At 58.4% G+C, this 24,512-nt stretch overlaps 2 protein-coding genes across 7 annotated transcripts in view; one reads left to right on the forward strand and one right to left on the reverse strand.

Annotated features, from left to right (window-relative positions):
* The window catches only part of GAPDHS (glyceraldehyde-3-phosphate dehydrogenase, spermatogenic), a 64,524-nt gene that overhangs the window by 21,029 nt on the left and 18,983 nt on the right, over positions 1 to 24,512 (forward strand). The gene's annotated exons all lie outside the window — the stretch shown is intronic.
* DMKN (dermokine) lies at positions 4,093 to 18,126 on the reverse strand. Of its 3 annotated transcripts, XM_051836113.3 has the most exons (20): positions 17,561 to 18,126; positions 16,849 to 17,028; positions 16,645 to 16,701; positions 16,362 to 16,412; positions 15,896 to 16,240; positions 15,551 to 15,604; positions 15,106 to 15,168; positions 14,836 to 14,886; positions 13,239 to 13,289; positions 12,054 to 12,116; positions 11,859 to 11,906; positions 11,350 to 11,397; positions 9,317 to 9,373; positions 8,956 to 9,003; positions 6,994 to 7,041; positions 6,816 to 6,866; positions 6,437 to 6,508; positions 4,964 to 4,987; positions 4,832 to 4,879; positions 4,093 to 4,384 (listed from the first exon to the last, which is right to left on the reverse strand). In XM_051836113.3, exons 1-19 carry the CDS (start codon positions 17,945 to 17,947, stop codon positions 4,832 to 4,834), a joined length of 1,746 nt encoding a protein of 581 aa, XP_051692073.3. In that variant the 5' UTR covers positions 17,948 to 18,126; the 3' UTR covers positions 4,093 to 4,384. The 3 variants fall into 3 exon arrangements, with proteins under 3 accessions (XP_051692073.3, XP_051692076.1, XP_051692075.3); XM_051836115.3 differs by lacking the exons at positions 4,093 to 4,384; positions 4,832 to 4,879; positions 4,964 to 4,987; ... (3 more) ...; positions 8,956 to 9,003; positions 9,317 to 9,373 and adding an exon at positions 9,652 to 9,889; XM_051836116.3 differs by lacking the exons at positions 8,956 to 9,003; positions 9,317 to 9,373; positions 11,350 to 11,397; ... (9 more) ...; positions 16,849 to 17,028; positions 17,561 to 18,126 and adding an exon at positions 8,640 to 8,822.

The raw sequence follows: 24,512 nt of genomic DNA on the forward strand, positions 1-24,512 counted from the left end.
CCCTTTGCAGAGCTACTGAGGGGACGGTGCTCCAGGAACACAAAGCACGGTTGGCCGACCATATGTCGGTTGGTGCCTCCGCAGGGGGCTGGAGCGCCTCCCAGAAGGCTTTCTGGAGCACACAAATCTGTGTGTGATGCATTTTCACTAATGAATGAGCAGTGACTGAAGCTCATTACCTGTGATTCTGTCAGGGTTGACCGAGGAGTGGAGGGAGTGAAGGACGAGACAAAGGAGAACTGTTGTGTGACCAGTTCCATCCAGACACGCAGAGGGAGGGACCCGCTTTCCATTTCTGGTTTGGATAATCTGAGCATCAGATGTCCCAAACCCCAGCATCTCTTTGGCTCCAAAGCCTGCTCTGTGATGGGTCTTTTACAACATCTTGGCCTCCGTATTTTTCTTTCCAGCCGGTGGTGCTGACAATAATGGTAATCAATTTATTGAAGGCTTACCATGCAGCATACCTTGAGCCAAGTGTCCTAAATGCATAATCTCACTGAAATAGCACGGTGATTCCGTGAGTGGGTACTATAATTATCCACATACTACAGGCAGGGGGCTGTGGCATAAAGAGGGTAAATCACTTACCCAAGGTCCCTCAGCCAGTGGGTGGCAGGGACAACAGTAGAACCCCAGGATTCCAGACCTTGAACCTGTTTTGTCCCTTGTCTGCGCTGTGGAGCAATAGCCTACACAGGGCCTTTGCCAGCCCGTGCAGCGCCTTGTGGGAATTATGCCGTGACCTGACAGCAGGGGCAGACTCCCCCCACCCCAGCCTCCGTGTCAGGTGTCCTATTGCAGTGTGCAGCCTACCCGCGCATAGAGGGCAGCTGCGGGTGTACGTGCACTAATTTAAATGAATTAAACTCTACCCTCTTGGCGAAACAAAAACAGAGAACACAGAGCTGCATGGCCCTGGATGAATGTGTGCCCTAGAATGAGCCCACAGTTGCCTCAGTTTCCAGATGCCTCTTAGACTCGTCATGCCAAGCGTGTGGCTAATGTGTGTGCTGAAGCATTCTAGTTCTGGTTCTGGTGTCACAGTTCTAGGGGTTAAAGGTGGGTGCTTTTTGTTTGATCCCTCTAAATACAAGCCAGCCGCTTCATGGACACAAGCAGAGAAATTCTGATGCTGTGCAGGGGAGGGAACTGACTGTGTCGCACTTGTCATTCAGTTCCATTCGGCGCCATCCCAATAGGTTCTCAGGGATCGTTTCGTCTTTCCGTGACTTTTGCTGTCAGTGCCAACTGTAGAAGCTGATGTGTGTCTCCACACTCCTCCCCATCCGCAGACCGCCTTGGAGGCTTGTGCTTCCTGATCGTCCAGAGTCCCCTGTCGGGGCAGGTGGGAAAAGGAAGAGGTGGAGGGGCTCTCACGGGAGACAGCGTCAGGCTCTCAGTGGCAGCAGGGGAGTCCACCCAGAATTCAGCTTTGCTTTGCCGACATCACAGGGTCAGTGGAGGCAGGTGGAGGCAGAGACTGGCTGCATGATACCCAAGTCCAGGAAGTTGAGTTCTAGCTCCCGCACTGAGATTACAGGGAACTCCTGTTTTCCCACAGGCCTGCCCCCACGCCACCCCAAATCTGCCAGAACTTGAGCGTGGGTAAGGCCCAACCCTGATTGCTACATTGCAGTCACACCTAGGGGCTGGGCGCCAGCCTCATGGGTTATGAGAAGGAATGAGGGCTTGAAAGGAAGAACAGTGGGTCCTCAGGGCCTTGGTGAACCCCTAGGTGAGAATCCCAGGATACTGGAGAGAAAAGGGGCTGCGGCGTGTGGTGCTAGGGGGAAGTACTCAGGGTATCCCTGTCCCATCCCTTCCTCCCTCTGCCAATGTCATTGTCACACCCAAGAAAGCCACATCGCCCAGCAGGTCTGGTTTCTTGGCTGCCCACCTGGTGGTCACTTTGCTTAAACTTCTCCCAGGAAGACGTCCTCAGTGAATTCCAGCCGTCCTGCCACTCACTAATGTGTAAATATTTATGGAGCAGTCACTTTGGCCCCTGGTGCTGGGAACTCAAGACAGACGAAGTGTCTGCCCTATGGAGCTTAGGTTCCAGTGGGAGAGGCCGATCCTGATCTAATGAGACGTAAATAAGCAAACAAGGTAGCTTCAGAGAATGACAGGCACTGTGATGGTGATTAGACAGGTTCCTTGGTCAAGGAGACCAGGATGGACAGGAGAATTTGGATCTGAAAGGACTTGAAGCTCCGGCCTCCTGAAGACCCCGGCGTCCAGGACCAGGACGGTGTCGCCTGAGTGCCTTCCCAGCAGGTCCTCGATGACATTGGCAAGGGCGGTCAGGGTCAGATCACACAGAACCACAGGGCCGAGCTGGCATTATATTCGAGGGCCAGTGAGAAGCTCGTGGGACGGATCTGAGCAGAGACCCGGCCCTGGCCGTCATCGGGGAATTGATTGATTATAAGGACACAAAATGGAAGTTGGGACTCTAAGAGGCTGCTGTAGAAGCCGACAGGGGAAAGAGGTCACCTGCCCTTTAGCCTTTGTCCTTAACCTGCTTCAGGTGCTCCTTAGCATTCAGAGAGCTGCCTCAGCCGTTTGGAGCAGGGGCGCCCAGAGTCCCCGTGTTAGCCACCTCTGCTGCTCCCTGCCTGCCCCCAGGCCTGGCTTGGGAAAACCTGTGTTCCCAGCTGCTTCCACACACACACACACACCACACACACACACATCACATACACCACACACACATACACACACCCTGGCACTCCTCGGGAGCTCGCTGTCAGTCAGCACACACACACACACACACACACCCCAGCCCTCCTCCTCACTGTCAGTCAGCACACACACACACACACACACACACATACACACACCCCGGCCCTCCTCCTCGCTGTCAGTCAGCACACACACACACACACACACACCCCGGCCCTCCTCCTCACTGTCAGTCAGCACACACACACACACACAGACACACACCCCGGCCCTCCTCCTCACTGTCTGTCAGCACACACACACACACACAGACACACATCCCGGCCCTCCTCGGGAGCTCGCTGTCAGTCAGCAGCAAGGATCCTCATCCCCGGGACAGCCCCACGCTCTCCTCCCTGTGGATGCAAGGAGCTACTGCAAGGCCCTCTCCAGCTGAACCCCAGATGGATACAAACCAGGAGCCACAACTCGAAGGCTAAAGTGAGAGGGGAGGCAGAGCAAAGGGGTGCCCTGAGCTTCCTGCCAGTGTTGTGGGTGTGGTCCGTTTGGTTTCCAGGACTTCTGGCTGGCTTCTTTAATTGATCTATCAGCCTGGGGATAAATCAGGGACTGAGGCAGACAGGGGCCAGGCCCTCAGGGAGCCTGCGTTCTGGGAAGGCGTTGGCAGGCTGTCCAGGTGCTTCCTGTCCTCGTTCTTCCCCAGCCCGGGAGGGGGCCAGCAAGGGCAGTGGTGGGGCGCGTTGTACCATCTAGAAGGGACTAACTGCAAACCCTGGGGCCCGTCCCCAGGGCTCCTCAGCTGTGACAGGCCTGGGCTCGGCCTGCCCCTGCGTCTTTTGTGCCTATATCGTAACGCAGATGCTCCCTGCTTCGCTCCCTCTGCATCCAGGAAACACGGAGCCGCTGCGAATGGTGCAGGACTGGGTTCAGCCCAGCCACCTCCCAGCCCCACGTGCTGCACACATCGGCCCAGCCACACTCCTCACCCAACTTCAGTGGATTCACAGGGCGGGGGCACCCTCTCTGCCAGCCCCTTGCTCCTGTTCCTGCCCTCTCCCTGACCCCCTGGGGCCAGTCCCCTCGCTGTAACAACCTCTTCACTCTCTTTACTCTTCCTGGTGTGAAAAATTCTGTTGTTTCTGCAGGCTACCAAAGCACCTATGATTGCTTAGAGTGCACGAAGCCAAGATAGGCTCCGCAAAGAGTATAGTTCACAGTGGGGAAACCGAGGCACGGCGTGGTCAGCTCTTGCTTGTTGTCAGGACTGAAGACCTCTCTCAGCGCCCCTTGTTTGACACCCACTCTGGGGAGGAGGCGAGCTGTCTGCTTCTAAATCCTTCTCCCAGCCTCCCTGATCCAGGCCAGCAGACGCAGTATGAAAGAACACACTTTGAGGAAGCCGTAGGGAGGCAGGAATTGTGTTTTTATTTCTACAGAGAACTCAAAAGTGGGAAATTCCTCCTGCAAATTGTCACAGTGACTTCAGGTGAAGTCGGTGAAGAAAGCGCTTGGTTTATCGGAGGCTGTGGGCGTGGGGACACCACAGTGGAGCGGGAATACTGAGGAGCAGTGAACCAGGTCCCCAACCCAGAGCCCAGAGCAGGGCCGGCGTGGGCCGCAGAGCTGCTGGGAGGAGCTCGGCAGGCTCCTCGCTGGCGATGTTTGCCAGGGCCTCCGCGTGGACTGGAGGAATCCTCTAGAAGAAGGAGACAGTTGGTAGAAGGTGGCCACTCGCGAGTCTGCTGAGCCCGGACACCCTCACATCCAGCTCCAGGCTCTGGCAGCCCCTTTGCTTTCCTACCTGTCCCACTGCGCTCCCTCGCTTTTGTCCTAAAACAGACTCTGGAGTTCTGCCAAGTTCTGTTCCGTCTTCGGCTCACGCCTTCCTGCGTCTGAACCCTTTCCCGTGAACGAGCGCCTCTCTGCCTCTGCCTGGGCCTGAGCTCCTCCCCCCACGCCCACTGCTCAGCCCCTTGCCCGTAGGTGCTTCCCAAGTGTCGTTCTCTGAGTCGTCCCACAATGGGGTCTCCTCCTTCTCAGTCCCTTTGGGCCTCCACTCCGAGCAAACCGGACTTTGCATGGCTGAGGGCTGAGGAAATGCCAGGATCCAGCTCTGCCCCCAACAGGTGACTCTGACACTCACCTACCAAAACTTCACCCACTGCAGCAGGCCAGGTTGCACCCGGGAGGCCTGCAGGATGAGGACAAGGTCAGGAGGGCATCACATTATCCCCCTCCGGCCTCTCCACCACAGTCTCTCAGCCCTTGTACTCACTGAGGAAGAAGGTGTGACTCCTCCCTGGAAAGAGAAGATCAGAGGTCATGATGTGCGCTTTGCTGAGGCCCCGGGGCTCTCACAGGGCCTGGGGGCAGGGGCACTCAGACCGGATTCCCCCCCGCGGTCCTTCAGCCTGCCTGTGGACAGTCGGCCAGGGGAACTGCTTTCCAGCAGATGAGTCACCCTAAGTCCATTCTACCCCGATGACTTGGAGCATGGTCCCTGCACACACTGGCCAGGGCGGCTGGGAAGACAGAGATCCCGTCTGCCTGCCTGGCCAGAAGCTGGCCACAGATGCTTGGCAAGGCGGCCACCACGGGGAGGATCCACGGCATCTCCCCTCCTTTCCGTCAGCATGTGGCTCTTGATCTCTTTCTAGAAGGACCTCTCCCTCAGGAACTTTATCGTTCTGGGAGACGGAAGGAAATACCTGGCTGGTTTGTCTTTGCCAATCTAATTAGTATTTAGCATACTCACTTGCTATTATTATAAGATTGCTTTAAGATTTGTTTATTTGAAAGGCAGAGTTCGAGAGAGATGGGGGGGAGAGAGAGAGCAGCTTCATATGCTGCTTCACTTCCCAAATGGCCACAATGGCTGGGGCTGGGCCAAGCCAAAGCCCAGAACCTGGAGCTCCATCCAGGTCTCCCTTGTGGGTAGCAGAGGCCCAAGCACTTAAGCCAGGCACATTAGTGGGGAGCTGGATTGGAAGCAGAGCAGCTGGGACTTGAACCAGTGCTCCTGTGGGATGCCAGCATCTCAGGCAGGGGTTTAACACGCTGTGCCACAGTGCCGGCCCCTGGGCTAGCTGCTTCTAAGAGCGAATCTGCTTGCCTCTCCCCCCAGTACAATTGGCCGAGAACAAGCACCTCCCAGTAAAGCTGTCTTTTCCACGCATCTCATGATTTCCTCATTGAGAAGACTCTGGTTTCCAGTTCTCTCCATTGCATTTGACAAAGCTGCCGCTGACTTTGAACTTTCTGCAGGTGGGTGGGTGTGAGAAGTGTCAAACTCTTCTGCCCTCCACTTGCGGACTGCCCTCCATCTCCCTGATGGAGGGCGAGGGTGGGGGGCACGGTCATTGGTGAAGACACCATTGGAGGTGCCGCATCCCATATCAGATGCCTGGGTTTCAATCCTGCCTCTACTTCCAGCTTCAGCTTCCTGCCAGCACACCCTGGAAGCTATCAGGACTTGTATCCCTGCTACCCATGTGGGAGACCGAGTTCCTGGTTCCTGGCTCCTGGCTTCAGCTTGGCCCAGCCTCAGACATTGTAGGCATTTGGGAGAGTGAACCAGTGGATAGGACATCTCTGTCTCTCTGTCTCTGTCTCTCTCCATTTCTGTCTGATTTTCACATTTTTTTTTTTATTTAAAAAGCATCGGAGGCCTGGGTTTCCAAGGAAACAGGACGCAGGCCTAGCTAATCAACGAGACCCCAGGGGAAACCAGGGCAGGTGCCAGTCTCACCTTCCCAGGAGTCTTGACTGTGTACTGTATGCCATAGGCGGTAGGATGTGCCTGCTGGTTGTAACTGTAGTTCTGAGAGACAAAGAGGGAAGAGAGGGATGAAGGCGTATTGCTCCGGGATAAACACCCCACGCCTATGCCCTGAGAGACGTCTTAAAGCTTGCCCCCACCCCTGCCCGTCACATGATTTCCTTGACCAACTCTCCTCCAGCCAGCCGGAGCCCACCCACTCACCTCCCTCAACCGTGCAGCCCAAATGGCCTGCCTCCTGCGCCCCCCAGGACCTCCCCTAACTCAAGTGTTAACTCAGGAGGTGACGATAGGAGACCCAGGAAAGACGGGAAGTCTCAACCCCGTGGTCAGGTGCTGGATCTCTTGCCTTGGAAGTTACAGCCGGCCGCTCTTGCCGTCCTGCGCCAGGCTGAGGAAACTGTGGAATGGGAGCGTGAAAGAGGATTTCAGCCGGGCCAGCCCCAGGCAGTGGAGGCTCCTCCCCCGTCCCCCCACCCCCACACCCACTGCCTCGGCCCCGGGGCTGGGAGGGCGCCGAGACTCACCTGGTCAGCACCGCCTGCCCGCTTTTGCAGTGATGAGGCATCCGCACCCTGAGTGGCAGAGAGGAGCCATGGCCAGTGTCGCTGTGGTGCTTCAGGCCAGGCCAGATTCCCCCTCCCCCAAGCTCCAGCTCCCACTGCCCAGGCTCTGCCCTCCTCTGGGAACCCCAGGGTCACCCTCCCCACCCCGCCCTTCTCGGCGGTACGTGATGAGTGCCGTGAGCCTGCAGGAGGGTGATGGCCCAGATAGATGGAGGACACCCATTTCCACACTCAGCGTCGGCAGAGAACCGGATTTGGCAACAGTCCCCCCCCACCCCACCCCCCCGCCACTGTGCACCTACAGCACTGGCCTGAGAGCACTCTGGAACAGCACGGGTTCAACCCACACTGGCCCCCTGGGGCCGAGCCGGGCACCTGCTGTGCCTACACTAAAGCCCACTGCTCCGTGCAGAGGCCCTTCCATGCCTGTGCACAGAGAGGCTACTTTCTACAGACGCTGAGCCGTCAGCATAGCTCTGGGCGGGAGCAGGGAAAGAAAGCAGACTCGCCATGAGGGCACTCCACAGATGCCCTTGGCGGCAAGGGGGAAATCCCAAGGATTAGGAAAGCAGTCCGGTTCCTGCCATTGTCGCTCCTCTGTCGGGACGGCCTACACACATGCACACACACACGCACATACGCACACACACAGGATGGCCTACATACACACACACACACACAGTCTGAAAGGTAAGCCCTACCTCTGACTTAACTCTGCTTGATCCACACTCCACCTGAGCCTTAATCTCACCTGTACCTTAATCTCCCTAACACTGAGGTCACAGACCGTCTGTCCACAGGCCTCCACACATTTTTCACTTGTGCTGCCTTTTTTTTTTTTTTTGACAGGCAGAGTTAGTGAGAGAGTGAGAGAGACAGAGAAAAAGGTCTTCCTTTGCCGTTGGTTCACCCCCAAATGGTCGCTATGGCCGGTGCGCTGCACCAACCTGAAGCCAGGAGCAGGTGTTTCTCCTGGTCTCCCATGGGGTGCAGGGCCCAAGCACTTGGGCCATCCTCCACTGCACTCCCGGGCCATAGCAGAGAGCTGGACTGGAAGAGGGGCAACCGGGACAGATTCCGGCGCCCCGACCGGGACTAGAACCCGGGGTGCCGGCGCCGCAGGCGGAGGATTAGCCTAGTGAGCCGCGGCGCCGGCCATTGCGCTGCATTTTTAAATTAGATTAATTGTGAGTAGTTCAAAATCAGTCTCCCAGCTTTCCGTGAAAGCTCACATAGCAGCGCAGGTCAGGTCCTACAGGTGTGCGTGGACATCAGCTGGATGGAGGGCCTTGACACCTCCCCTTGCGTGGCACCCCCTGTTCAGCCTCAGGTTCTTCAGCTAGTGCCCAAGGATTCTGTTGCCCAAAGGCCACTCCAGTCCAGGCGTGGTCTCGTACAGGACCCAGAGGCCCTGCCTTTCCTTCCCGGGCCCCAGACAGTCAAACCCCCAGCACCTGCTTGCGCTCGCCCGTGACCCAGCCCCTCCCGTGTCACGTCAGCTTTCCTCCCCACTGCCCCTTCCCAGCGCCTGAGAGCCGACCTTAGCCCCACGTCCCCTCCCCCTCCGCGCCTCTTGGCCCCCCACCTGCTCATCCTGCAGTACCCACCCAGCTGTGGCTCCCCCAGAGCCAGGCCAAACCCAGCAGGAACAGCAGCAGAGCGGAGACCGTGGCCGGCTTCATGCTTCAGGGACTGGGGAGGCCCCGAGCCTCGGGACCTGGGCTTTTATCCCAGGGTGGACCTCCCACCCTACTCTCAGTGACTCACAGCCTCTCGCTGCCACCCCACCCCCACTCAGGGTTGCATAAAGATGGGAAGGCACCTCCCTCCGCAGGGAGGGGAAGAAACTGGGGCAAAATCAGCAAGCCACGAGCCCAGGGCCTTGAACCCCAACTTCCCAGAGCTGAGCTGCCTCGCCCTTACCTCAATAATTTCTTTCCAGTTGAGGAAAGGGGTGTTGCGTTTGAAATCCTGAAGGGAGAGGGAAACAGGAGTGGGCCCGGGAAGACACAACCCGCAGGGTGCCAAGTGGCGGGGTGCTGGGAAGGTTTCCAGATCCCGGGTCCCGTGGAGGGCTGGCGCTGGGACTGGGTGTGGTTTGGGGTTCAGTGAAGATAAGCACATGGGAGGTTGAGGGCAGCAGAATTTGCGATGGAATTGGTGATAAGATCTGGGGGAGATTACCCAGTGCAAAAATGCAAAGAGGGAGTTTGTGATGGGGAGGCTGGAGCCCAGCATGGCTGCCCTGAGGGAGGCCCGGACCAGGAAGCAAGGATTCGCCTACCTCCCAGAGTCGTCGGAAGTAGAGGAGGGCTCGGGTGCTGGGGGCCGGGAGTTGGCCCTGTGGATGAAAGGTGGGGAGCAGTTAGCAGGGAGCCAGCCTCTGGCTCCTGCTACTGTCTCTCAGCCTGCAGGATCCCGTGGTGACTCAGGGTGGGGAGGAAGGGGGTGCTGAGAGTCCTTAGGGAACTGCAGAGAGAGGCTGGGTCTCCGAGCCTCTACCCAGCTGCCCTGCCCCCAGCAGTGGGAGCACGGAGTTCTCTCTCCCGGCTCCCCCTGCCTCTGTAGCGAAATCTCACCACCAGGACCTGGCCCCAGAGCGCCCCACCTTTTCCACCTGCTGGGCCACCTCCAGCCTGTCTCCCAAGCTATGGGACCGAAGCCACCCCGCCCCAGCCCCCAGAACAACAGTGAGACGTAAGAAAGGAGCAGAGACGGGAGTCGGGGGCAGCTGCGGTTTATTTCAAGGGCAAGGGTGGAGGTTAATGATGAGAGGCGCTCTAAGAGGGGCTGAGGGCCTCCCTCCGTCTGGTGGTTCCTTGTCTGGAGGTCATGGGATGCGAAAGCTCCTCTGGTCCTGGGCAAAGGAACAGGTTCAAAGAGGGAGCTGGAGGAATAGCAATTCAGGGAAGCGGCGGGCCAAGACCAGGGCAGCGTGGATCCCTGCTCCAGAAAGCAGCAGGAGCCTTCTCTCCCCCACTGTCATCCAGGCAGATCCTGATGTCCCAGCCTCGGCATGAGCGCCCCTGTGTCACTCGGAGCGCTAAGTGGCGTCCCCTCCCCGCTCCTCACTCACCGGGAGTCTTCAGCTCTTGCCCCCACGGCGAGGGGAAACCTGCCCTCCAGGGAGCTGGCCCTGTGACTCCTGCCTGCCTCCCTCCCTTTACTGTCCCTCTGGTGAGCAAGAACGCTCTGGGACCCCAGGGGCCACAGGAGGGAGGCATGCCCCCACAGAAACTGTCCTGGGTAAAACAGTCCTGTCCCTGCTCAAACCGGGAAGCCGCGGCCGCCGGGGCCTTCTGCACTCCTCTCTCTCCCGAGAGGTCAGCCTGATTCTCCTCCAGGTTGGGCCTCCTGCCCTGTGGAGCACAGGATTTCCCAGGGCAGGGCTCCAGTCTTCATTGCCCTACAGGAAGGCTCGGGCCCTCACCTGCTCACGGGGGCCAGTCGGTGGCTAAACCGCCTGTGACAGGCAGGGGTGGCTTGGCCACTGTAGGGCACGCGCCCATGGCCAGAGCAGCTGCCACTGGGCTTGGGCCTGTCACGCCCCGTGGAAAGGGGGGCCTGCGGTTGCCAGATTTCTCAAGAGAAGTCGGAAATCCGGGTTATTGTGTGAAGTCTCTCAAGTTTTTAACTTTGGCAACTAATTAATACTCTTTTAAAAAGATAGAGAAAAGCTCAGACAGCACAGGGTGGGCCCCCAGGGAGAACTTCTGGCGTGGGCCGCTGGGCCGCTCCCCTGCCCTCTCCGTGCTGTGCAGCCCAGCCCCTGCCCTGCAGATGCAGCCTCACTCTGGTGTCAGTCAGCCTGGCCAGGGCCCCCCTGCAGAGGAGGGCGGGGTTCTGGCCTCTGTCTTCTAAGATTACCAGTGCCCACTAGCACCAGGCACCTGGCAAATGTGTGCTTCCTTCTCCTGTCTCTGGGCCCCTCTGTCTTGGTGTCGCCTTTAACCCCCCAATTCATGCGGTCTTACCCAGGGGCTTAGGCCTACGTACTGTCCCCTCAACATTCCAAGTCAGGGGGAACAGAAGTCTAGAACCCATCAGGTCCCCATGTTGAGACATCAGAGACCCATCCCCTCCCTGCATGCACCCCCACTCCCAACCGTTTCCAGTGTTTCTGCTGTCACCCACCTCCCTCCACCTCTGTTTTCTGTTTTGTTTTGTTTTGTTTTGTTTTGTTTTGTTTTTAGCGCTGCCCTAAGCACTGTCTCGGGGCCCTCGTCATGGGTTCCTCGGTTCCACAAGCAGAGGTCAGCTTCCTTCCCCCACAGCCCGTTCCCACAAAGCTCTGCTTGCACGGCCTTCCAGCCTTACCTTGTTTATGGCGTCCCAGTTAATGAAGCCCAGCTTGGATTTAAAATTCTGCAGAGGCAAAACAAAAGGAAAAGAAAGTGGGTCATAATGTAGTCGGCCCAGGTCTCGGGCCAGGAGCAGTCCAGGGCTGCTGCTGACCGCTGGTGCAGAGAGAACTTCCCGGGGAGCAGGCGCTTGGCCTGGCACATACCACACCTGCCTCCCGGGTGTGCGTGCCAGCCCCAGCGTCCTGCCAGTGCACACTGTGGATGCTTCAAGTTCATTGGTTCCTGTCACCCAGGAGACCTGAGCTGCAGTTTGTAGCTTTGGCCCTGGTTGTTGCAGGCATTGAGGGAATAAAGTAGTGGCCTCTCTCTCTCTCTCTCTCTCTCTCTCTGCCTTTAATGCCTCTCAAATAAATAAATTTTTAAACTAAAAATAACTTGAAGAAAGAGGACTCTAGCCTGGGGCCATGGGGCAGGGGTTGGTTTTCCAAAGAGGATTGAGCCGTGCCGTCTCCCGGAACTCACCTTCCAGAACGTGTCAAAGTTGAAGAGCTCAGGCGCCGTCTGCGAGTTCTGAGGACCCAGTGAGACAGGGAGTGAGACTGTGACCTCACTCCGTGAGCCAGCGGCAGGCGCAGGAGGCACAGGGTCGGGAGAGGAGGTGAGGGGGGTCCCACCCCAGGGTCCCAGCCCAAGGTGGAATCACACCGCACCACTCACCACGCCACTGAGTCCGTTGACAACGTCACCTTTGCCGCTGCTGTCCCCATCAGAGCCTTGCCCCTGGGGGAGGCAGGGGGGCAGATGTTCAAGGCTTCCGCATCCCATCAGCCTGCCCCGGCCCGCGCACCTCCGCCTTTGCTCCTGTACTCTGAAAGGCCACCTGCCCGTCTGCTCACCGCACTGAGACTCCAACCTCTGAGAGCCTTCCTAGGAGGGAACTTGCTGCAGGTGGCCCTACCCAACCCCTGAATCATATTCCTCTTCTCTCCTCCATCTTCTCCTGTCCCCCCAAACGTCCCTGGTAGTGAGAGTACTGCCAGGCACTGCGCTGTGCCCTGCTTCAGAGTGGAACTGGGAGGTAGCCAGCGGCTGGCCTCAGGGCCTGTCTCCAGTGTCTGACCCTGCGCCTCCTCGGTCTGGCTGTGACACACAAAGCTCTAGGGCAGCTGTGGGAGGTGAGCAAGTCACAGCACACTCCTGCTTTCCCTGGGAAGCCAGGCGCAGGGAGGGCCACTGTCTTGCCCAAGACGCACAGCCGACAAGTCACTCAGAGTCGCCTCACTCAGTCCAGCGACTTCCCACCTCTCAACACTGCCTTCCTGTAAACACGATTTCAGGGTCCGGCATTGTGGTGCGGTGGGTTAAGCCACTGTTTGCAATGCCAGCAGCCCATACTGGAGCATTTGTTCAAATGCCAGCAGTTTCACTTCTAATGCTTCTGCGGAAGACGGGACGAGTGCTTGGGCCCTGCCACCCACGTGGGCGACCCAGCTGGAGTTCCAGGCTCCTGGCTTCGGCCAGGCCCAGCCCCAGCTGTTGCAGACATTTGAGGAGTAAGCCAGCAGATGGAAGCTCTCTGTCTCTCCCTCTCTCTCTCTGTAACTCTGCCTTTCACATAAATAAAATCTTTTTTAAAAATACAGGTTTTTAAAACATCCCCTAACCCATTGTTGTGTGATTTTTGTCTGGTTTTCCCCTCACAGCGGAAGGGAGGGAATGAATGAATGAATGAATGAATGGAGGCGGCGTGGAGGTCCCGGATCCCCATCTGGTTCCCAGCGATCCCAGGGCAGACTCAGAGCGCCTGGGAAGAAGCCGCGTTTTTTGCTGCTTTTCAAGGCCCTGAGCTTTCTGTGCCCGCACTGCAGACTCGTGATGCCAGCCCTGCCTCCGCCAGCTCACCTGATGGCTGCTCTGGGAGCCCCCAAGGAGGTGACTGCTCTCTCTGCTTTCCTGGGGAGACAGGGGTGAGGAAGAGTCAGCAGGGAGGAGAGGGCGGGATAGCAGGGTGCAGGTGCGGGGCTCAGAACGAGGAGACGGAGCCCCAGGCAGCACCGAGGGTGTCCCGGGTCCTCAGCACGAGGTCCTGTCCGGCAGGGCTTGTCTCGGCCTCCTGGGGACCAGGCACTGCTCACCAACGGCGTCTGTGGATGGCAGCGCCGTCTGCCCATCTGCTGCCCAAACTCCAACAGGACAGGAGGGCCTCTGTCGTCAGAGCACCTGAATCGTCCCTGATTTGGAAACCCCAGCAGGCCTGGCTGTCAGACGGACTTGACCTCAGCCGCCTGGTGTTTCACGTGGGCAGAAAAGCGCTGCTGGCTGGACAGAGCCTGGGGACCTTCGTGCGGGTGTGGCCCGGTCTCCTGCCGAGTCAGCCCCTGGTTCTCTTGGTTTCCTCACTGCCAGGGCTCACACGGGGACTCGCTGGGATCTGGGACTGGTCTCTGCTGGTGCTGTTACCGGACTGCCAACCACCATCACGTGTTCTGCTGCGCAAGGCCTGCGGTCCCCTCTGACGCCGCGAGGGATGAGACAGTGAAGCCCAGCTCCCTGTTTCAGATTCTGGGGCCAGCCCCCAAGATGAACGTGTGCTTTTGCTAGGATTCCCCTCAAACTCCTAATGCAGTTCTCTCCTGGAATTGGTCAGAGTGGATGGGACTGGACCATGTCCAGCAAAATGAAGTCCAGATAGGGCACAAGTCAAATTGAAAACCAGAAACCCTCAGTATTCTAATGCTAGAAAAAACTGGACTTGTAAAGCAACACGCCAGGAACAGGAACCATAGAGAAAAAGACTGATTTTTTTTTTTACTACCTGCGTATTCAAGACTTTGGTGCATCAAGACTAGAAATAGAATTACAAACCGGGAGAACGTGTCTTAAAACCTGTGTTCTCACGCATGCAAGGCTAGTATCCCTACTGGAAGAGGAGTGTTTCAGAGAGCAGAGTCAGCAGAGCCCCAAGGCCAGCGCCAGCTTTTCCCATGGGGCCTTGCTCCTCACCATGTGGGCCTGCCCCCAGAGCTGGCCCCGCCCCACAGCTGCTCAATCCCAGCCTGCGCCTTCACAAAGCCCGCAGGTGGTTGGTGTGGATACGAGTGTCACGCCTGCTGTGGCGGAGCCTCAGGTGCAGGCAGAAAGCCCAGATTTCCAGAATAACTGGAGGGAAATGAGCTTTCCAAAACACTTGTGCCAGGAATTCACCAAATTCCGCTCGCTGGCCAGGGCTAGGGCATTTGCAGTGATGGTGTTTCTAGCTGGACTCCCTGAGCTGCACAGGATCCCTCGCAGCCCTGTCTGTGCTGCAGAGTCAGGAACAGGTCGCAGGCTTTGCTGTGAATTATTACTTGGAGACTGTTAGTCCTTACAGGAGTAAGCACTTGGGTTTTTTCTGCCTGAATTGTCAGTTTCCCCCACGGGTTGGATGGGAGAGTGACAGGTAAGGGGCTGAGACAGGAGGGGTGGACACAGTGGCAGTGAGGAGCAGCGCATCTCTCACCTGGCTCCCAGATCCTCCGCTCACTCGGGCATCGTTCCCAGGGTTGTCACACTGTGGGACAGAGAAGAAGGCTTTGTTCCCCTCTACCCCAGTGCAGTGCGTCCCCCCGCCCGGGGTGGGGCACCTCCGTCGTCCCCCCCCCCCCCGCAGAGCCCTCCCCCCCCCCCCCCCCCGCAGCCTTCTCCCGCGGGAGGCATGATTCCGCTTGGCTTGTGCCTCTTGCCGCAGCTTGAGGGCTGTTGGGGCTGCGTGCGCCCACTGGCCGCTCACCTCGGGTCTGTGTCCACCTCCGCTGCCGCCGCTGCTGCTTGAGGAAGGGCCGGAATTGGTTCCCTGCAAAGAAAGGCACAGGCTGTCTTAAAAGGACGCGCGAAGGGACCACTCGGCTCCCCGCTGTGGTCTGGATTATTTGCAACACTCGGTCTCTTGATCAGATTCCCACGCCTCTCCAACCTCCGCACCTTCCCCTTCTTTGGCCAATGAGCCCCTGGGCGACGCTACTCTGAGCACAGAGAAGGCCAGCTGGGGCCTGGCGTTTGTGCAGATGCGCGATAATCAGGTTATCTGAGTCCCGGGCCTCCATCCCCACGACTCCTGCGGCGGGCTAGAGCGCAGCTTGGATCTCGCCACCAGGGGGCAAGCCGGGGCCGGCCCCATTCGGCCTCACCTGTCTCTCCTGCAAGGTGCAAGCTCCAGGGCCTCCTGGCGCCCCTACCTTGGAGACTGAGAAACTTTGGTCCACGTCCCTGGAAGTTTCTAAAGGCCGTCCCTAGATGGGAGAAAAGACGGTGGGATACAGAGCAGTGCGTTAAAGCAGCTTGTCGTGGACCTAATGCCTTGCCGGCACCCTCCCGCCTCCCAGGAAGCCGGATGTGGCTCCCAGCCCCTCTCCTGAGCTCTCCCATGTGCATGGGCAGGAGGCGCTGCTGGCCTGGGACTAAAGGACCCCCCAGCATGACCACCACCAATGACGCCATCCCCCCACCCGAGCTATGGCAGCCTTCAAGGACCACCAGGGTCCTCACCCCATCTCTGCCTTCAATAAAGGAGCAAAACTCACCCCGCCTGGCCCAGAACTGCTACTGCCACTGCTACCATGGCTGCTGCTGCTGCCGCTGCCACCACTGCCGCCGCCGTGGCTGCTGCTTCCGCCGCCGCCGCCGCCGCCGTGGCTGCCACTGCCGCTGCTGCCGCCGTGGCTGCTGCTGCCGCCGCTACCACCGCTGCCGCCGCCATGGCTGCTGCTGCCACCGCTGCCGCCGCTGCCGCCGCCGTGGCTGCTGCTGCCGCCGCTGCCACCACTGCTGCCACCGTGGCTGCTGCTGCCACCACTACCACCACTGCCACCACCGTGGCTGCTGCTGCCGCCACTGCCACCACTGCCACCACCGTGGCTGCTGCCGCCCTGAGGGGCAGGAAGAGGGAGTGTGCAGATTAAGGTCAAGAACACGGAACAGCTCCTGCTCGCCTCCCTCCCCGGTGATCCCGTCGAAGGGGAGCAGAGTTGGCGCCTTGGCTGCTCTTACCCCAGGGTTGCTGGAGCTTCCACCCGAGCCGGAGGGCGGGGCGTTGGTGCACTGTGGAGGGAGTGGACGAGGAGTTTAGAGATGTCCTGCAAAGCGTCTCCACAAGCAGGAGGCTCCTGGTCCGTGTGGCCTGGCTTCCCTTCCCCTCCATGGCCCTCCCTCCCGCCAGCCTCCTCCCCGTGCCCCTGTCGTCCCAGCCCAGGGGCCCAGGCTTCTCTCCCTGCCACTCTTTCTTCCCCCTTCGCCACGCCCTGTTTTCTGTCACACACACTCCTCCTCTTACCCCTGTGTTGGGGTTGCTGCCTCTCACTGAACCGTAACCAGGCTGGGCCACTGCTCCCTGCAGGGAGAGAGAGAGAAAGACGAGTGTGGTCTCTGGAAGGCCGAGGAAGGGAGGGGGCGCGGAGAGTGGGGCTTGAAGGGAGGCGGGGGGGGGGCGGGGGCAGGGGGCAGGGGGCAGGTAGCCGGGCTGGGCTGGCTCCCTCACCTGAGCATCCGTCCCAGAGCCGAATGGTGCGCCGTTACCTCCTTGGCCCGAGGAGCCTCCGGGAGAGTAGGTTCCAAAGCTGCCTTCCGAGGCTCCCGGGTACCGCTGGCCCCAGGGGGTCCCTGGACCTCCAGGATTGCTCCCCTGAGAGTCCAGGATGCCATGGCCCCCCGACGAACCCTGCCAGGAGAGCACACCTGCGCTCAGTGTGCCCATCTCTGGTGCACGGCGGGCGGGCCAGCCAGAGCCGGGCAGGGACACAGTACAGAGACTGCACGGCAGCAGAGGGAGGGAGGCTGTGTAGCACGGGAGGGAGGTGCCCCCGACAGCTTCAGAGACCCCAACATCCCTGCAGCTGCTTCCCAAGTCTCAGCCCAGCCGCAGCCCTCCAATTTTGTGGGGCTTTGTTAAGATTTATTCTATTTATTTTGAAAGGCAGAGTTACAGAGAGAGACAGAGATCTTCGATCTGCTGATTCACTCCCCATATGGCCCCAATGGCCAGCACTGGGCCAGGCTGAAACCAGGAGCCAGGAGCTTCTTCTGAGTCTCCCACATGGGTGGCTGGGGCCATCTTCCACTGCTTTCCCATGTGCATTAGCAGGGAGCTGGATCACAAGTGGAGTAGCCAGGACAGGAAGCAGCACCCATATGGAATGCTACCCGCTATGCTGCAGCCCCCAGTTTCCACACCTGGCCCCCCAGGGACTCACCCAAGAACCGGAGCTGTGCACAGCGTCTATTCCTTGGCGGACGATGGTCTCAGCCTGTCTGCCGGCCTCCCCCCCAGAGTTTCCAAGGTCATGGACGGCTTCCCCCAGCCTGTAGTTGACAGTGTCCCCTGCCTCCCTGGTTCCAGAGCCGGCTGCCTCTCCACCCCCTTGGCCAAGGACCTCCCTGGTTCCAGAGCCGGCTGCCTCTCCAGCCCCTCGGCCCACGGCCTCCCCAATTCCATGGCTGACGGCATCCCCCAGCCGCTGTCCGATGGCCTCAGCAGCACTTGCTCCGGTGTTCTCCCCTCCATTCAGCAGTGGGCCAGCCTCGCCGCTGCCCAGGCACAGGGCCAGCAAGAGGCAGGCCAGGGACCCCTGCAACTTCATGTCTGCCTAGCTCCCTCCGCTCTCCCGAGTGTCCGCTCCCCACTCCAGCGTCTGTCTTGCTGCCCTTTCCCTTCCTGTGCGTGCCCGCCTCGGTTCTCGTCTTCCTTCCGACTACTTGTCCTTCCCTGCCTCTAGGTCTGCAGCCTTCTCTCTCCTTTCCCAGAGTCCCCGGCCTTCCCAGAGCCCTCCTCCTGGCCACTACTCCTTATACTGTGCTTGGGAGACGGTGGCAGGGCTGGGCAGCCCGGGGTCCCTCCCCTGGTGACTCAGGCCAGCCACCGATAGGATAATGAACTGTAATTGTGAGCCTTCCACTCTGTGTCGAAACAGAGAGGGAGCCCATGCACCAGGGAGGGAGGGAGACTGGGATGTGCAACCCCAGGAATTTGGGGCGCAGGGTGGGGATGGGGCATCTGAGGAGACAAGTTGTTGGTGTCTTCTAGAGGAGGGGGGGCGCTCAGGAGACAGGAGTCACGGGAACCCCCAGGGGTGAGTCGATAGGGCTGCCCAGGGTCCCAGGAGCCCGCTGGGCATGGGGCAGCCGCCCCGTCTCAGCCTTTCCTAGTTTCAGTCAGCCTTCAGCTCTCTCCCCTCCCATACTGCCACCTACAGGTGACCGCCCTCCTGCTCTTCAGCACCTGCCAGTCCGCGGAGAGGGAGCCGGGGCTCTGAGCTTCTGGGGCAAGCCCTCATGAGGACCCCCAGGCGCCAGGCAAGGAAGCGGCCCCCACCCCGAGACTGGCACAGGTAGCAGCATCCGGGCTGCTCTGATGGGAAGGGTGGGTGGGGGCGGGGAGCTGGGCGAGCCAGCCGCCCCCGGGGAAACAAGTGGGAGGCAAAGGCCAAGGGAGGGAGCAGCTGACCCAGGCTTCCATCCTGTTTACCAGGCCCTGGAGGGGGACTGTGCCCTGCGTGAGCTCATGGCCCCTGAGGGGTGGGACTGCAGCCGCTCCCCACCCCTCAGCCTCTCCCAGGGCCAGGGCAGCCCCGGCAAGAGAGGCAGGATGGACACGAGGCCGAGAGTCATCCGTGGCCGCCGTGGCCCTCTCCCCAAGTGCCTGCACAGGACACAGGCCTCTCCCTGCTCTGCAAGTGTGGCTGTTTCTGATGGCTGGGGCCCGGCCCCGCCCACTTGGCACGGTCCTGTATCACTGGGATTCATCGCCCAGCTGGGAGGGGCAGTTTCCGTCTGTCTTTCTCAACGTCTCGGTCAGTCTCTGCCTTGCTCTCCACCCTGACACCCGCACCCCAGCTTGTAACATCCAAGCCTTCCTACCTGTAAACACCAGCCCCGCCGTGCTCCTCGGCCCTGTTTCTCCATTGCTGACTCCTTAATGAGCGTCATGGCAGAAAATGGGAATAGCAATAATGGTAGCTCCCGTGGATCCGAGGCTGTGTGCCCAGTACCGGACTCAACACTGCAGGGACTGGCTAGGCCTGTGGCTACCCCGTTTAGAGACAGAGACATGGGGGCTCGAGAGGTCGGCGTGAGCACGCAGAGGAGCCCAGAGCCAAGGCCTGGCCTGCAACCCTCTGCGGCCCTGGCCCCCACGCCTTTCAGCCTCCTGGTCCTCCTCCTGGTTGTCAGACGCCCCTGCTGGTTCTCTGGGTAGATCTGAGTTTGGTTTTTCTCTGGGACTGTGTGTGAAGAGAGGGGCTGCAGGAGTGAGTCTGGGGCTCCCCGGATTGGTGATAGAGACCCCAGCCCGAGCTTGCTTCCGTAGGGCAGGGTCATGGGCAGGAGGAGGGGCCCTGGCGGAGCACTCCCCGACTCAGGGCTCCTTCCCCAGCTCGACTTCACCTCCAGTGTCCCTTCTCTGTCGCTAATATTTCTCTTCAGACCAGCTCGCTTACTTCCTGTATCACGCGTGTAAGTGGAAAGCCAGGATCACTTGCCCACAGATAGAAAGTACCAGAAAAACATGGTGAGACGCAACAGTGGCATTCCATCATAGCTGGCTGCAGCTCTCCTAGCCTGTCTGTTGAAAAGGAAGAGGGCTGGTGTCTGGCACAGGGCCCGCACGCCACGTGAAGTGCTGGGCTTGAGTCTCAGCTCTGCCCCCAATTCCTCATTAACGTCCTGCCGGCCTCTCATACACATTATCCAAGGCCGTGTTCCATTTCCCTGGCTGCCAGCAGTCCCACATTCTGCCCCCGGGGCTGTATTCCTCAGACGCCTCCTGTGAGCGGGATAGAATGTTAGATGCTCTTACACCACCTCATTTAATTCTCGCTGTACCCTTGGGAGGTCCGTACTATCCCCACTTCCCAGATGGGGTGACCCTGGTGGGTCTGACACCAAACAACTCTTTCTCTAACATCACCTGCCTCCCTTGCTCCCGAAGCTAGTCTTGCCCGCACCTCAGGCATGCCCACATCACATCCAAAGCCCTCTGGTTTCAGCTTTTCTCCCTAAGCACTACTTCGCTCCCCACTCAGCGTTCCACTGTGCTGTGTCTGTTCTCGGCACTGGGACAGAGTGTGGAATAGGGCCACACCATCTCCTGGGGCGCCCACACTGGGAGAGTCGAGCACGTGGGAAGGAAAACACAAGGGGGAGAGAAGGCACAGGAAGTGTTTCATGTACGGTGGTCAGAGTGAGGCCAGGACTTCCCTGTAGTCAGTTGGAGCAGATCTGTCTGCCCAGAGGCACATTGGGAATCCTGAGTTTTGGGCCAAAAAGACCCCGAGAACCAAGGAGTCTGCCTGTGCCATCAAGACTGGACACTAGCACTTAAGAGTTAATCACAAGACATCAAGCAGCGGGGGCACTGTGGCACTGTGGCATAGTGGGTGACACCAGCAGCCCATATGAACCTACATTCTACCCAGCTGCTCCACTTCCCACCCAGCTCCCTGCTAGTGTGCCTGGGGAAGCAGCAGAGGATGGCGCAAGTCCCTGGGCCTCTGCCACTCACGTGGAAAACCCAGGTGAAACGCAGGGTGTTGCAGGTATTGGGAGTGAGCCAGCGGATGGAAGAGCTTTCCATCTCTGTTTTTCTCTACAACTCTGCCTTTCAAATGCATAATTAAAAAAAAAAAAAAAAAGATCAAGAATTGTGTGGCATCTCCTGTCTTCACCCGGTCACCTTCTGCTTAGTTCTTCAGAAACAGTGAGCTCCCTGCAGGTGCCTGAGTGGGTCTTCGCAGGTTGCAGCGCTGCCAGGCTGTGGTGGGAGTGGACTCCGCCCCTGGGGAAGGCCCTGGGTCCTGGGGTTCAGGCCTGCGGCACTGCAGGCTGCTCAGGGCACTCTCCAAACCACAGGGCTCTCCCTCACCGGACCCGCATCCTCTTCCTCCCTGCGTTAGCCCGGCACGTCCATCTCGGCCCAACTGGCTGCAGACGCCTTTAGCTTTCCCCACACAGTGGTGTGCAGCCTTACTCCCTGCTGTGTGAAACCCGCTTCCTTTGTTAACGTCTACACAATCTACTCCCGGCTGTGTGAAATCCACTTCCTTTCCTTAGCATCTACACAATCTAGTCATTTCCCTTTTTCTCCCTGCGTCTCTACTTTCCGTCAACGTCTGCTGACAGCCTTGATCTTAAGGACTCCCACTGATTACAGACCAAGGACTCTCCATTTTTGATGGTACTGAATTCCATTTTTTAAGTCAAAGGGAGAAATGTGTGTTGAAGGCAGAAAGCCCGAAGCACAGCGAGGACTTACCCCGGTTACTGAAGGGGCTCTGCACTTTCTGCTCCATCTGAGCCCAAGACCACACTGGCTGGAGGGGCAGGGGCAGTGGCATCATGGCACAGCAGGTTAAGCTGCCGCTTGTGACACTTGCATCCCATAGGAGAGTGCTGGTTCGAGTCCCAGCTGCTCCACTTCCTCAGCTGGAACCACCTCCATTTGGGAAGTGAACCAGGGAATGGAAGAGCTCTCTGTCTCTTCCTCTCTCTGCCTTTCAAATAAATAAAATAAAATTTGGGGCAATCTTTATTTTTAAATTTTTTTCCTTTTTTTAATTTATTTTTCCCAGAAGCCTTTTATTTAAGGAATGCAAACTTCATGCATTTCATAAATACAACTTTAGAAAATAAATCTTTAAAAAAACTTCATCCTGGAAGAGGGAAAATTTTTAGGAAAAAGTTGCAGAGCCGTCTCTTAACAACTGGAGTTTGCGCCTTATAAATCTTACCCACTTTAGATGACTGCTGCTTTTCTCACTGGCTCAGTGAGAGTAATTACTAAAGTACGGGGAGCCGATGGGAAAATCTTGATGACCCAGCCACTCTGCTGATTGGTCGGTCTTTGCGCAGCAGGATTGATACAGTAGAGTTCTTTCTCTTGATCCTGATTATAATTCTTTTTTTTTTTTTTTTTTTGACAGGCAGAGTGGACAGTGAGAGAGAGAGACAGAGAGAGAGAGGTCTTCCTTTTGCCGTTGGTTCACCCTCCAATGGCCGCCGCTGCAGCCGGCGCACCGCGCTGATCCGATGGCAGGAGCCAGGATCCAGGTGCTTTTCCTGGTCTCCCATGGGGTGCAGGGCCCAAGCACCTGGGCCATCCTCCACTGCACTCCCTGGCCATAGCAGAGAGCTGGCCTGGAAGAGGGGCAACCGGGACAGAATCCGGCGCCCCGACCGGGACTAGAACCCGGTGTGCCGGCGCCGCAAGGTGGAGGATTAGCCTATTGAGCCACGGCGCCGGCCAATCCTGATTATAATTCTTTATTATGTCTCTTTTATTGCAACTTAAGTAGTCAGCAACGCAGAAGCTAAATACTGTCTTAGACATTAGGCTGCCTGATTCCTGAACCAGTATAGGTCATAGAGCTCGCACATGACAGTACACAGTGTACACTACAGTATGTAGCTCTTACTGCGTGTAGTACCTAACACATGCTGTGTGTAGAAATCAAGCAGGTATGCAAAAGTTCAGACCAAATTGGCTCCTTGCAAGGATTTTTAAGATAGACTTTCATGGTATGATTTATTCAGCGAATTCCGTGAGTGTTCCCTGTGCTGAGCAATGGAAGGGATAGAGAGTGTGTGTGCCTGTGTGTGTGGCCTTGGGCTCACCATCTACCTAGGGAGATAAGACAGCAACGAGACATTCCTGGCAGAGCTGGGCATGGGTACATTTGGGTTGCTTTCCTGGCAGTTGTTTCATTCACACACATGCACACACACACATACGCACACACACACATCCTAACACTTCTTAAGAGGACCTGTTAGCGAGGGACACCTGCCACCTCCCCAGCCGAATTGGAGCCATGCCCATGGCCACTTGCTACTGGGTGGCCTGGAGCAGTTCGCTCCTTCGAGGAGCTTCATCCCCCCTCCCCTGTGCTGGGGATGTCCCGTGCCCCCCCGGGTGGGGGGCTGAGAGGCTGGAATGAATCATGTCTGTGAGCGCCCAGCCCAGACCCAGTCAAAGACGGCTGTGAGCATCCCTCCCAAACTCCTCTCCCTGGTCCCCACCGCTGGCCCTTCCCCCGCACTGTGCCCGTCCCCGCCCTGCCTGAGCCCACACCGCTGCAGAGGCCCTGCCTTCGTGGGTCCACTGCACGCCAGGGGCCTCCCCACTGCTGCTTCATGCCTGGTCTCCACCTCGCGCAGAGATCCTCACAGTCCCAGGGGGGAAAGTGGGTACTAAGCATGTATTATTTATAATGCAGTTCCGAATTGTCACAAGCAGTGTGAAGGAGGGCAAGGGTGGGGGGTGGTCAGGTGGGTGACGTCTGGGGACGGGGCAGACAGGACACAGTCCTAGCGGAGTGTCAGCAGAGGCGGCCTCCCGCCAGCACAGGGCTGTGCCTCGTGCACCCTCCAAAGCCAGCTGGAAGCGCTGCTTTCCCAGAAGCATCCAGGAGGGACCCTCAGTGCACAGAGCGCGGACCCCGTACCCCTCTGGTATTTCCAGGATCCTTATGTGCATACAGTGAAGTCTGTGAAAGAATGATGTCCTTCACTGTTGCCTTTGCAAAACAAGGGCTGCTTCAGCACAGACTAGGCCCTGCCCAGACAAATGGGCAGCAAACAGGTGCCTCCGGCTTACTCTGAAATGCACCAAAGATGTCCCACTACGTGGCTGGACGCGTGCGTATGTGAGCCTAGGAATTCAGTCGGCTGTGCCTGGCGGGGTCTCCGTGGTGGGCACACATCACTCGCTCTCGGGTTCTTTCGGGAAAAGGCAGGGAACGCGAGGCGTCGGCGTCAGCGTCAGCATCGGCGTCGGGCGCGCATGGCCTCTCCTCTCCCTGCTGCTGTCACAAGTTCTCCTCATGCCCTGCCCCGGACTTGGTGTTCCTGTCCACTTAGGGCCTAGTCCCTGGAAGATTAAACTCCCCAGGGCAGGAGCTGCCTTAATTTTGGCCCTGATGCCTGGTTCTAGTCCTGGTTGCTCCTCCAGCTCTCTGCTGTGGCCCGGGAAGGCAGTGGAGGATGGCCCAAGTGCTTGGGCCCTGCACCTGCATGGGAGACCAGGAGGAAGCACCTGGCTCCTGGCTTCGGATCAGTGCAGCACCGGCCGTTGCGGCCATTTGAGGGGTGAAGCAACGGAAGGAAGATCTTTCTGTCTCTCTCATTGTCTAACTCTATCTGTCAAATTAAAAA

The sequence above is a fragment of the Oryctolagus cuniculus genome, chromosome 18 (assembly GCF_051225735.1).
Source record: "Oryctolagus cuniculus isolate XC-2025 breed Fujian yellow rabbit chromosome 18, ASM5122573v1, whole genome shotgun sequence".
NCBI classification, from domain to species: Eukaryota; Metazoa; Chordata; class Mammalia; order Lagomorpha; family Leporidae; genus Oryctolagus; species Oryctolagus cuniculus.

What these genes read in the sequence shown, in the direction of transcription:
- DMKN (XM_051836113.3), bottom strand. Translation starts at nt 17,947, where the DNA reads ATGAAGTTGCAGGGGTCCCTGGCCTGCCTCTTGCTGGCCCTGTGCCTG. An exon ending in GCTCTGGGACGGATGCTCAG is followed by an intron (nt 16,702 to 16,848) that starts GTGAGGGAGCCA and finishes CTCTCCCTGCAG; the next exon opens with GGAGCAGTGGCCCAGCCTGG. An exon ending in CAGTCAAGACTCCTGGGAAG is followed by an intron (nt 4,988 to 6,436) that starts GTGAGACTGGCA and finishes TTCTCTTTCCAG; the next exon opens with GGAGGAGTCACACCTTCTTC.